The 12,599-nt window shown below is 35.2% G+C and overlaps 2 protein-coding genes across 2 annotated transcripts; one reads left to right on the top strand and one right to left on the bottom strand.

Annotated features, from left to right (window-relative positions):
* The first annotated feature begins 230 nt into the window (after positions 1-230).
* On the top strand, positions 231-5,242 carry LOC8283312 (myb family transcription factor MOF1). The gene is made up of 6 exons (XM_002521838.4): positions 231-1,380; positions 1,484-1,560; positions 1,714-1,750; positions 2,385-2,505; positions 2,731-2,974; positions 4,589-5,242. Exons 1-6 carry the CDS (start codon positions 1,254-1,256, stop codon positions 4,877-4,879), a joined length of 897 nt encoding a protein of 298 aa, XP_002521884.2. The 5' UTR covers positions 231-1,253; the 3' UTR covers positions 4,880-5,242.
* Positions 5,243-6,675: 1,433 nt separating this feature from the next.
* On the bottom strand, positions 6,676-10,167 carry LOC8283311. The gene is made up of 7 exons (XM_002521837.4): positions 9,796-10,167; positions 9,667-9,713; positions 9,179-9,299; positions 8,915-9,092; positions 7,818-7,947; positions 7,144-7,320; positions 6,676-7,043 (listed from the first exon to the last, which is right to left on the bottom strand). Exons 1-7 carry the CDS (start codon positions 9,992-9,994, stop codon positions 6,885-6,887), a joined length of 1,011 nt encoding a protein of 336 aa, XP_002521883.1. The 5' UTR covers positions 9,995-10,167; the 3' UTR covers positions 6,676-6,884.
* Between the last annotated feature and the right edge of the window lie 2,432 nt (positions 10,168-12,599).

A 12,599-nucleotide genomic window follows, 5' to 3' on the forward strand; every position in this document is an offset into this window, starting at 1 on the left:
TTTTATTGAATAAGTTTGTGGGTATTTTCATAGAAATATAATTTTTATATGCTTGCTTATTTCATCTTTATATTAAAAAAGTGTTATTTTTGTAAGAAAACTTAATTTAAGTGACAAGGATGTATATACCTAAATAAATAAATTCTGAATTCAAGTTTTTCGCAGTAGAAATTCTTTTGTTTTGTATACGAATGTGTCTGCCTTTCAAGCTTCTCATAAATAAAAAGAAAAGGGTAAAAACAGAAGAAAGGAGAATAGTTAAATAGTAAATAGAATGACTTTAGGTCCTTCAATTTGCTGCAATAGTTTTGATTTTATCCATTAAAGAAAAGAAAAGGGAGTGCCCCCTGGACATAGACTATAGTACAGTCAACAGGATAGGGTGTCCCGAAAGAACACCGTGTTAGAATTTGGAAAAAGAAAAAAGGAAATTCAAATAAAAAAAAAAGGGTTCTCTTTCTTTAAAAAAAATGAAGAGGTTTCATGGGCATTTTGTGATCATGACGACGTTGGCGTATTATAGGATTTTATGTAAGAGAGAGAGAGAGAGAGAGAGAGAGAGAGGAAACAAAGGTCAAAGCAAAGCAGTTGGTTGGTGGTGTGGTATATTTTAGAGCATGTTATGGTGTGTGGCTTATAGGGGTAATCATTTTCTTCGGTGAAGTTGTAGAGAGAGCCAAGCCAAAGCCAGCATTCAGCTCTCAGCAGATCAGAAACTCGTGATTTTATATCAGAATTCTCTTCTCTTTTCTTTTTCATTTATTTATTATACTATAAAAACTCTCTCTCTCTCTCTGTGGAAGCAAACAGCAAAAGGAAGAAAGAAAGGAAGAGAGGAGTATAGAAACAGAAGTTAAGCAGAAGGCAGCAGGCAGGTATTATCAGTCCTTCCTTAAGGAATTTACAGCTACGTCTCTTCCTTTTCTCGTGATCTTTTTCTCCTCCTCTCTCTCTCTCTCTCTCTCTCTCTCTCCTCCCTGCGCTCTCTCTCTGCTTCTCAGAAGAATTATCTTTCCCTGCTTTGTGCACTCCTATTGTCTTCCTTTTCTTGGCTTCCTCTGTATAAAAGTTTTGATCAACCGAAAAAACACGTCTTTTTCTTGGCAAGCATAATCAAAGTTGCGTTTTTCTTTTACGGGTGTATAAAGGAAGGGTCTTTAAAGAGTACCCAGTTGGTGAAACGTTGTTTGGACGAGGAAAGGAAGGATTCTTTTGAGATACCCAGTTGGTATTTTGTAGGGCGTTTGACACATATGGGTAGTTGTGGAAGAAGTGGGACTGTAAGACAATATGTAAGATCAAAAGTTCCTCGCTTGAGATGGACTCCTGAGCTTCATCACTGTTTTGTTCATGCTATTGAAAGGCTTGGTGGTCAAGACAGTAAGGATTAATAAATTCCTTTTTGTCTCTTCTTCTACTAGCTTTTCTTTGTTTCTCTATCTCGTATGGTGATTATGTGCTTCTTTTCTTGATTTCTTTTTAGAAGCTACGCCAAAACTGGTTCTTCAGTTGATGGATGTGAAAGGACTCACCATTTCACATGTGAAGAGCCATCTCCAGGTTGTCCCTTCTTTGTTCCTTAGCACTATATTTTTCTTTATTTTGTTCACGACTCTTGTTCGAATTTCCAGCCCTTTCTGTATATTTTCAAACAAACATCCTTTTTTTTATCAGTTTGCTTACACGGGCACTTTCCTGTTTGTTTTTCACCAGATGTATAGAAGCATGAGGAGTGATCTGGGTAAACAAGGTATTCAATGAATTTTCTTCTCACTTCTTAATGTCTTTGCAAATGCATGCGTATATATATTAACAAAGATATGAAGCACTGTATGTTTCAATTCTTGATCAGGTTATTTATCATCCATCGTTGTCTGTGTATAAATATGCATTAATGGCAGACTTCGTAATATTCTTTCCCCTAATGGTTCTCATCCTCAGTTCAGAATCAAAGATTTTGAATTTCACATGTAAACATATCATTTGGAAAGGTGTAATGTATCACTTCATTTATTATCTTTCATTTCTGCTAAAGAGTTTTTATGCCAAAAGAGTTGAGAACAGAATAAACTTGTATCCTTTTCAGATCTTCTAATATTAGCATTTCTTATGAAACCCATAAACTTCAATTGCACTCCAGCTATTCTTGATGTTCTCCCTCCCTCTCTCTCATTCTCTATCTTTATATCAATGCAGTGAACAATTTTTAATGCCATTTGACCCGTTTGCCTTTACTCCACCTTTTAACTTCTATCAAAAGGCACATCTACAAAGTGGAGTACCCATAAAGGGCCTATTACTTCTTATCAAACTCGACATCTTTTTTGTATGCCTATGCTTGTGTATTTATGTGCGTTTGTCTCTCTTTTATATGTATATGACAGATAAGAGCTCTACTCATCAAAGAAGACAATATTTTGATGAGCATGATGAGTGTATTGATGAAGTAAGACCCCTTGCAGAATCGGATTCTCATTTCATATACAGTACTGTCCCTTCAAAAAGGTCAGTTTAGCTCTTGTTTTGTTTTTTGGTTACAAGTTTAATGGTTTAGACTTTCCAAACACTAAATAGAAAAAAAAGGTGCATGGATAGTCCTAGTCTAGAAACAAACAAAAAAAGATTTGCACTGTTGCATGATCTTTTCCTTTCAGCTCTTCACTTTTTCGCTTTTATTTTTCTTGTTCTCTTTGTTTTGATCTTTCTCCCTTTCTTTTATATACTTTGCAGAGCAAGAATCGAGACCAAGAGTTCAATCTCTGATACAAACCTGCAATGCAGCCAAGGAATATGTGAAGCAGTCACCAATCCGTACGCTCTTGATGATTATATGGGAATAAAAGAAGGTAATGGTGGTGGTTTCAGATGGGAACAGACCCATTCTAAGCCCCAATTCACGCCCTTCTCTCTGCCACATGATCTTTGCAACCTCAACTCTTTCAAATATGCAGTGGAAGAATCTGATTTCCTCAAGGTACACTATAAAAACCCACCTTTCTTTCTTTCTCTCTCTCCATCTTTTTCTCTTAGACAGCCTTTTTATAGGTTGAGTGTAATGTTGGTTTTTGGTATCACCTTTTCAAGTTTCAACCAAAGTTATGTATGGTGGCCTCTTTCTAGTTTCCAGTTAATTACTCTTGTGACCAATGGTGTCTGTGGAATATCCATACTTTTTTCAGGTCAACCTGTGTCACTTCTATGCCTTGCAAAGTGTTCTCATTTCTGAAACAGAAGAAAAAGTGTTTCCATTTTTCAGCTTTAGTTTAGGTAAAACTGTTCTGTGGTTTACTGGAATCTCCTGCTACTGCAAGGACTTGTTAGGACTTGGTAATTTTTGTAAATGGGAGATCTTTTTTTTTTTGTTAGGCCAGTTACCAAGCCTACTTTGCTTTTTTTAGTTTTATCTTTCTTTTTATCAACATTTCTTTTGGTTCACAATTTTATTTTCATTGTTTCTTCATACTATAGCATCTTTCCTTTTGCCAATCAGTGCAGCTGAGGCTAGATTTTTCCACTTTTAGTATTATTTTTTGAAAGAAAACTTTGGGTTTGGCTTTTCAACTTTTAATTAATTCTTGTCTAACTTCATGTTGATTAGGTGCTTTGCAACGTGTCTGAGCACATTAATTAATTTGTGTTTAAAATAATACTTTCTAATTAACAGGCTCAGAGCTTGCTGTGTTCTTTTGTTTCTCTTCCAAATTCCAAATACCTGCCCATATAATAAATAAAACCCTTGTGCCATACATCTTGCTAAAGTTGAAGGCTCATTTATTTTAGTTGCATTCACAACTACTTGCAAGGTTTCCTTAGGCCACTGTTCCTTCTAGAAAATGAGTGAATGTGTAGGTAGAAATTCTTATACCCTGTGGTCCAATATAGCTATTGTGAATGGGGGACCTCTGATGTGGAAGACAGACAGAATGGAAATTCAAAATACTTATTTATTGTATAGGGAGTACACAGTACCTCAGAACCTGCAGTTCTACTGGTACTCTATTATATTGAGTTACTGGACTGCATCATCTTACTTTATAGCTGCACATCTAGGTACTCTTCCATTCAGTTATGGATAATAGACTAAAAATAATTTATCCCAATGATAGAAACTCCATCGTCAGCCCTTTAAACCAATATCGGTTTTCTTGTTGCATTTTTTTCAACCAGGTTTAGATGATCAGTGAGCATATATTTGTTGGTCTTTTGGTATATTCTTGAATGTTAAATTGACAAAATCAAGACTTGTTGGGTGTTCATTCACAAAAATTGCAATATAAACAGGAATGCCGGCTCTTCAGCACCTCAAGCTTGTCGCTTTAGTTAGCCTATGTGTTTTAGCTCTAGGGTTAACATTATTACGTAGGTTGGTTATTCCACAAAGTATCTTTGGCTTAAGGCATTTTATAGATTATGCTGCCAAGGACCTGACATCTAAGATGAACTTTAGCTTCATTATTGCTCACTGATAATACAAGCATAAGTGCATTTAATTTCTGAAATGTATTAGACATTTTAATTTAATGGATGCTATTATTATTGTGAGAAATTGAATTTTTACTAGTGAATTTTTGTTAATCTTGTACTACAGATTCCCAAGGTAAAGTATGAAAGTTGCAAACCAGCTGCTGCACGAATGAGCAAACTAGAGGAGGCTACTGGAAGTGGAAGAGCAGAAGATGAAGAAGCGAATGGCTGCGAGTTATTGTTATCGCTATCCTTACAGCATCCTTCATCACAAAGAAGTAATGCATCTTCTGCGAGTGAGATTAGTGAGGCCTTCTCATCATACGCTCGGACTACATTCAAAGACTGTTCCGGCTCTTCTTCAGCAAAACGAAATATTAATTTAGATTTATCTATTGCTCTTTGCGGTGTCTAAAATCAAATGTAAAAAAAAAAAAAAAAGAAGAAAGAGAAGCCCTCGTCCGTTTCTTGAATAATCTTTTTGTGCTTTTAGAATGTTTCTTAGTCTATTTTGTTTTTCTGATCTTTAGCCATTCCCTAGTCCCATTCAGTATAGTTTTTCCAATCCACCATTGAGCCTAAACATAGATAATATCGCTTAGATTAATGTAGTTCTTAGTGTGGAAATGTGAGCAGTTAGGTGTGTCCTTGATTATTGCTTTTTTCCATGTCTATTAGGGTAGTTTGAGTGTAATTCAAGGAAATTGTAGTTCTTAGCTTGACTGTAACACCACTTTTGAGATGCTTTATGGCAGAGTTGCAAGCACTTTTCTTTTTCTTTTTCCTTTTTCCAGCACTCCTGGTTGCCCTCCAATGTGCATGGATTAAATTTTGTTTGAACAAATTACTAAATTTCCTTCTTGTCTACATTTAAATTGGCCATTCTTCTCTAAGGGTTTGAAAATTGATGTGAGAAGCTCCACCAAATTATATTTGCATTTCATTTTTAATGTTTTTAAAATATAAACAATATAAATGACCTCAATTTAAATTTTAACTTTTATTGGTGATGACTGACTTAAATAAATTATATTTATTATGGTAAATACTTCTTTTTTTCTTTTATTTAGCCTACTACTTATAAGTTAGAGAAAAGGCAGAAAATCCAAAAGACAGCTGTAATTGGAATATCTTCAATATCAATTGGAAAGCACAAGCACTAATTAAATGCATGTAATTTTTTTTTTCTTCAGTATTATTATTATATTTTATATGGCCATATAGTTTTGCAACTCAATTTAAAATGTAAATAATTCTTTCACTAATATTAGATTTCTTATTATATTTCAATATTATATGAATTACTGTCAATTCTTAATTTGATATGCATACATAGTCTAATAAGTTTGTGTTATATAATAAATTATAAACTTTTTTAGAAAAAATAAAATCACACAAATCAAATGATCTCATTAAAAATATTATATAAAAACTCAAACAGAATCTAATATGAATAATTAATTAAACTTCTCAGCAGAGATGGACAAATTTATGATGTATGGTAAAAAAACCTGAAGTAAGATGAACAAGTAAACAAATAATATATACAATCATGTGACAGTTTACCAAAATAGGATTTAGTAATATGCAAATATATTTTAATTTTCTTAGAAATATTTTGTAAATGAACTTCTTTTCTTTATTTTTTCTTTTTCCCCTGAGAGCAAGTTAAGAATTTTTATCAATAAATAACAAATGTGCAAGTTAGTTAAGTCAAAAAAGAATTTTTCTTTGCATGAGTGTTAGTTTATTTGGTACATAATTAAATAAAGCAAGTACATAATTTTTATCAATAAACAAAAATTAGAAGTTGAGATTAGTCGTGTCATTTACATTCTGAAAAGATAAAAAGAAACAGTGGTATATCATTCTTCTGATTTAAACTAATTAATTACATAATGTACCACTTAATGAGGCTTAGTCATCTTCTTTCCAATCATGATACAAGGTTACAGCATAAATCACCCAAAATATTATATCTTTTTTCTTTCTAAATTTTAAATTCATTTATCCACACTAAATTCAATTGAAACTGGTCCTGATGTGTTTCTGAGAGAACCTATACAGCAGATTAAAAGGGGAAAGGTTTAAATTTTTTCCATTTCAACCAAAAACTATTATTATTAATAAAACAGGGCTTGCGTATTTCCTTAGTTTAATAAAACAAGAGATGTTTTACAGTGACTTTAAAGCTTACAGTTCAGATGCACAAGGCATAAAGTATAACTTTATGATTTCTCTGCAAAAAAGAGTATTCTAACAGCAAAAAGTGCACCAATAATTGGACTATCCTCTCACATACATGCAGGTAAATTACATGTGATTCAGAGGCAATCAAGAAATAGACAGGCTTAGCTTCATAAACACTCAGTCCATGATTCTTGATAGTGACAAATGTTAAACGTAAAGCAGAATCACCTTCATCTTCTTCCTTTCTTCGCATTGGCATCAGAAACCAGAGGCTTAATGCAGAGTCTTGGCTTTACACTAACGAGGTTTTGAGGAAGAACAGAGACAGCAGCAACCAATGACCCGTTTGGCACTCCAGAAAGAGGCAACAACTCAACGAGAATGGAAAGCTGATAGACAGATTAATACAGTCAGAATATTCATGCAGAAAACCAGGCAGGAAAAAGCATATACAAATTTCAACATGCAGGAACTAGTTAACATTCTTGCCTCGGGAGATTTAAGATCAACAGCTGAATCTGATATAACATCTTTAACTGCTGAGGCCACAACATCAAAGCATTTGTTCCTGTCCAACAAAGAACACAGAGCGGAGTCCTTTGAAGTATCTTTCACATTCTTTGCCTGTGTCTCTTCAATACCTCTCCTGTTATATCCAACTGCATACTGCAGATCAGAAGGTTACATTAAAGTCAATGTATACAGTCAGCCAACTAATGGTAGCCTCATTTCTTTTCTTTTTTCCTTAATTCCCACAATAATGAATCCGAAGTTCCGCCTGGTCAAGGAAGAGAGATGCACATGAAAATTAAATAAACTCCAATTTGTTGTTTAACTTCGTACAAATGTAGATCAGAATTTTCACACATAGTAAGTAGTAAGATAAATTATGGATAGAAGTAAAGGTTTTACATATCTCTTAAATCCTTCCTCTGACCCCCATCCTATCCTACATTCCACCCCCATATCTCTTGCCCCTCTAATTAGCTAAAATAAGCTGCCTAATGAGCAGAACAAAGAGAATGTCAGTGAAACAGTTTATTACTTTTCCCACCTCTTCTTGTGAACAAAGAGGAAGAGTGTAACTTTTTTATTAATAAATGTGCAAGTGCATTGGAATGCAGTGTTTAACAGTTCTTCATTTATTTTATAGGGCATGCTACCTTTATGGGCCGTTCAAACTTGTTTGCTTTGTCATTTATGAATCTCAGAACAAGCTTTGATACAACTGTTCGCAGTTCCTTCTCATCCAAACAACAAGTAGCTTGGATAGGGAAAATGCGATGGCACCAGCTGCATTAATAAATTTCCAGTTCAAATTAGATATAGCAAATGTTATAAAATGACAATACATGCAATGGAGATTAAATTGAGAAAATCAATATACATTAGCAAATATCTGGCAATTTCAAATGATGCAATCCAAAACAAGAAATTTAAAAAGTGTAGATTTTTCTTGTAATATTACAACTTACAGGTACTCTTTATCTTTCTTTTCTGATTTTTCAATTAGGAGGTTCGTTTTATAAAGGGTTTGTTTCATTCTTCTTCACATTTACCGTGGGCTATCACTTCGGATTACTAATCCAAACAGGAGTTAGAATTATCTTTTGACTTCTAGAAATGCCTCTTGGGTGTCTTGTTAACCATTATGTAATGGAAATATGAGTTTATTGTGTACCTAGCATGGTCTCCCTCTTGTCTCCCTCATTTCTTTTTAGCAGCTTCCCTGTTACAGTAACTAATAGCCATCAAATTCTTTCTTTTAATGCTCGAATTAATTCCGTCTTCTGGTTCCACCTCCTAACCTAAATCCCTTCCTATAAAACTTGTTTGTTGCTAAACATTTTTCACAAACACCATAAAAGAACTCATAAACAGGTTGCTGGCCCCAGACTACATCACCGGCATGTTAAACTCATCCAAACCCAACAAGGACAAGCATGAACCTATCACAATGACATAGATCTAAGGGAGAAAGAATAAAAGGAAAATCTACATTGATTGGATGCCAAATAGCTCCAGCTATAAAATGGGTGCGGAAAGTTGGCAGGTAAAACAAACAAACATGCCACATAAAAGTAGAAAAGCAAAACAGATTGAGGATATAGCATTTTTTAACATTTTTCAATTAAAGATAAGTGACCAAAGATGAAATATCCAAAGAAGCAATAGGTCCACAGTAAAAGAGATATACCTAAAGCTGTATTTTTAAGTAAAAAAAGGCGATAACTAGCAACCAGTTTTTCTGACAACTTACAGGGGTGACTTTAGACTCCCAGATTCAATACGTTGAAAAATGTTTGATACAATTTCTGTAGCATCAGGAGAATTTTCTCCAACAAAGTTTAGGAGAAGCAACCCACTCCTTGTTAACTTGACCAAGGAAAGAGTAAAACCTGTTTCTTCTACAGTATGTGTCTCTTCTGAAACCTGATCTATGATCAGGAAAAATAAGAGCTATGAAGCAGTGTACTTCACAAAGATATCATAATTCCCATTTTGTTGGTTAGACAATTAGTACCTGGATCCTCACTTACATCCTTGCTTTCCATGCCTTGAGCACATGTTCCACCCATCAATGTTTTCCTTCTCTTGATGCCTTGGCTTCCATTTGAACTATCTTTAGTATAGGACCCAATATACTGCAAAAGAATTCACAATCAAAGTATCAGTATCTCCTAACACGTTTCCACTATGCGATACGTTAATGTTTCACGGAAAACTAAACCTAATCAAATTCACACATTGTGCCAAAGAAGTGAAACTAGAAAAAAGGATACAAGTGAGACCATTACTACAGGCAAATCGATTTCAAGCTTTAATTCAAGGAAATGTAATGGAAAGTAAAAGTAATACAATAATCAAAGTAGCTAAGCAAAAGTGTACTGGATGGAGGCATATGCAAAGTGTGAGCAAGAAACGCAGTAAATAACTAGTACTGGAAACTAAAGGAAATAGAAATAAAACAACAAATAAAAAGGAAAGTAAAGAAAAAAGAGAAGTTTAAACCTTTTCAAGAATCGACATGACTTCTTTGGTGGCACTCTTTTCCCTCTCTGATAACAATAAGGAATGTAAATCAAACCTGTGAATAGAATTAAAATAAATAAAGAGAAAAGAAAGGAAAGGGAAAGTAACTGATAGAGCAGGTAATGAGGAAGCCAGAATGAGAATTATGAAGAAGAGCAGAAGGTGCGTTGTAATCGAAACGAGGTATGCTTATTATTGCTGCATGCTGCTCCCATGGCTTCATTGATTCTTTTTCTTTCTCTTTAACAGCCTCTTCTCGTTCAGATTTTGGTACACTTTCCAATTTCTTGCGTTCGTCTTCGGCCATTTTTCAGTTTTGTCTCGCTTGTTTAGCTTACAGAGATCGACCTTTCAAAGCCCTTTTCTCCGAATTGAAGATGGTTTGGGATATTGATAATTAATAGCCCAGTTTCATAATCTAAAGGTTTCATCCGTAAAGGTGTCAAACCTATTTCATTTGGGCAAGACTATGTTTTAGTTAAATGAGATTTACTTTTATCGCATAATAACTTTTATATATTGAACTGTTATTTGAGACAACGTGGTTTACCGGTCTGTAACTTTAAATATATATATATTTTTTTTCAGATAAGTAAAATTATTGATTAAATTGTGATAAAAATATATATTTTATTATTATAAAATTTTAATTCATAAAAATTTAATTATTTTTGTTCATGGTATAGTCATAGAACTGCATGTGAATATCCTCGACCACAAAGAGGCACCTCGCCATGGGGGTCTTTCGCATTTCGAAGCCTGGCTGGATCATACCGGAAGCAGATCGAAGAACTATTAGTTCATTGCCATTGGATCGAGGAAGAGAGGGAAGAGTTTAGAAGGCCATGAGAGAGTAAGAAATTGCTTAATGGAAACTTGCCTGCTTTTTATTCAAAATGACTTCTCCTTATATAGGGAGGAGAGTCTCAACAAGAATACAAAAGGAGGCTAAGTGGGAATCCCACTCATCCTCCACTTACAAGACAATAAGGACGACTCATCCTTCACTCACATGCCTAATAGGACAATATACAATAATTCACTCCACTCACATACCTAATAGGACAACATACAATAATACATTCATATGCCTAATAATACACTCCACTTTCAAGACAATAAGGACGACTCATCATTCACTCACATGCCTAATAGGACAATATACAATAATTCACTTAAAGTAATAGGAGTGGCCGACAGCTTCACATGCTTAGAAAATATGACAGCTCCACATGCTTAGAAAATATCATCATATTGATCATCATCCATTAGCTGGGAGTCTTGCATGGGAGCTTCTTGCTGTGCCCTAGTTAAGGTAGGGTCATCCAGTGGGGTCGGAAGATCAGAGAAACAGAAATGTTCAATGGATTGTCCAGTTGATTGATGTCCATTGAATGTGCATACTAATGGTGTTGAGACATTAGTCATCCTTGATTCATTTCCCCGTATTGCAGGCCTATTTTAGGTCTTATGTGATTCTTTGGCGAAGCAAGATGTAGAGGACTATTAAGTGTTCTCCAATGGTAACAGATATTCGGGTTGCATATGTGTTTTCCGGTCACGGAGATAGGGCCTGTAATATGAAAATAGCATGGTATTCCGAAGCTTTGGAAATGTTGTCTGAGAATAACCGATGCTCATGGATAAGTTTAAGAAGATCTCTTGTCCATTGATATGGAGTTTTGAACCAGGTAAGGAATCTCCATGGATATGACCCCGAGTTTGCTTCATTGTTGAAGAAGTGTAAAAGATTCATAATGGGCACTTCTATAGCATGATGACAGACTGTAGATAGGCACCATACGAACCATAACTCACTTTCATGCTTTGGATGTTCAGGAGATAAGTGATAAATCAGACAACAAGGGTAGTCTAGAAAGAAGAAGTTGGGTTGTATTGGGAGTGAGAAGGTTTGTTGAAAAGTTGCCAAATAATGGAACATCATGTTCCGGGCAAAGTCAGTGACTTGTTTGGTTGTGAGGTTGTTGGGAAGATCTGGTGGTGAAGGAGGTTGCAGGTTGATTCTGGAAGATGAAGAAGCCATAAAAATTATGGGAAGATTTATGGTAGAGGTGAGAAGGACTATAGGCTGATTCTGAGGTTTGGAAAGTCTGGATAAGAAATCCGGGATTAGGTTTCTTATCCCTTTTATATGCTCAACCTTAAAATCATACCTGCTGAACCATGACTTTAATCGCAGTAGTTAGGGCTCAAGCAAGGTCTTCTGGTTGGATTCAAGAATCTTTGGGAAGGAGGAGTTGTCCATCCGAACCAGGAAGTGTTGTCCAATCAAGAAGAATTCAAACTTTTTTATCCCGTACTTGACTGCCAAAATTTCCTTGTAGGTCGTGTGATAATGTTTTTCTGAAGAGGAAAACTGACCCGATGCATATCCACATAATTGTTCCTTGTCGTGGAGCTTTTCTAAGAGGATGGCCCCCCATGCATAATCAGATACATCTGTTTGGAGAATAAGTTCTCCTATTGACAGGATTGTGAGAGGTGGCGGATTGTGAGCCAGCTCTTTTAGTTTTTTGACAGCTGTTGTTTGTTCCGCTCCCCATGGAGGAGGGTTCTTCTTGAGCATCTTTGAGAGGTGGCACGTGTAACTAGACAGGTGTGGAATGGCCTCTCGAACATAGTTTAGGATTCTAAGGAACTGTTGAATTTGTTTCACTGATAAATTCTTTTCTGGAAAATCATCAAGTTCCTTTGTCAGGTGGGGACCATATGTGTACTGGCCATTCTTGAAATGCATACCGAGAAATTCAATTTCTCGTTGGCTTTCTTTCCGACAAAGATAATGCCATATTTCCGGATGATGGCAAGGAAGTGGTGGTCCTCTCGCTTCCGAGAATAGTAGGATGTCATCGATGTAGATCAAAGAAGAGTAAAGGATAGGCCCAAAAATC

Source organism: Ricinus communis, chromosome 5, assembly GCF_019578655.1.
Source record: "Ricinus communis isolate WT05 ecotype wild-type chromosome 5, ASM1957865v1, whole genome shotgun sequence".
NCBI lineage: Eukaryota > Viridiplantae > Streptophyta > Magnoliopsida > Malpighiales > Euphorbiaceae > Ricinus > Ricinus communis.

What these genes read in the sequence shown, in the direction of transcription:
- LOC8283312 (XM_002521838.4), top strand. Translation starts at nt 1,254, where the DNA reads ATGGGTAGTTGTGGAAGAAGTGGGACTGTAAGACAATATGTAAGATCA. An exon ending in ATGTGAAGAGCCATCTCCAG is followed by an intron (nt 1,561 to 1,713) that starts GTTGTCCCTTCT and finishes GTTTTTCACCAG; the next exon opens with ATGTATAGAAGCATGAGGAG. An exon ending in GAGTGATCTGGGTAAACAAG is followed by an intron (nt 1,751 to 2,384) that starts GTATTCAATGAA and finishes TGTATATGACAG; the next exon opens with ATAAGAGCTCTACTCATCAA.
- LOC8283311 (XM_002521837.4), bottom strand. Translation starts at nt 9,994, where the DNA reads ATGGCCGAAGACGAACGCAAGAAATTGGAAAGTGTACCAAAATCTGAA. An exon ending in CCTCATTACCTGCTCTATCA is followed by an intron (nt 9,714 to 9,795) that starts GTTACTTTCCCT and finishes TATTGTTATCAG; the next exon opens with AGAGGGAAAAGAGTGCCACC. An exon ending in AGTTTGAACGGCCCATAAAG is followed by an intron (nt 7,321 to 7,817) that starts GTAGCATGCCCT and finishes TCTGATCTGCAG; the next exon opens with TATGCAGTTGGATATAACAG.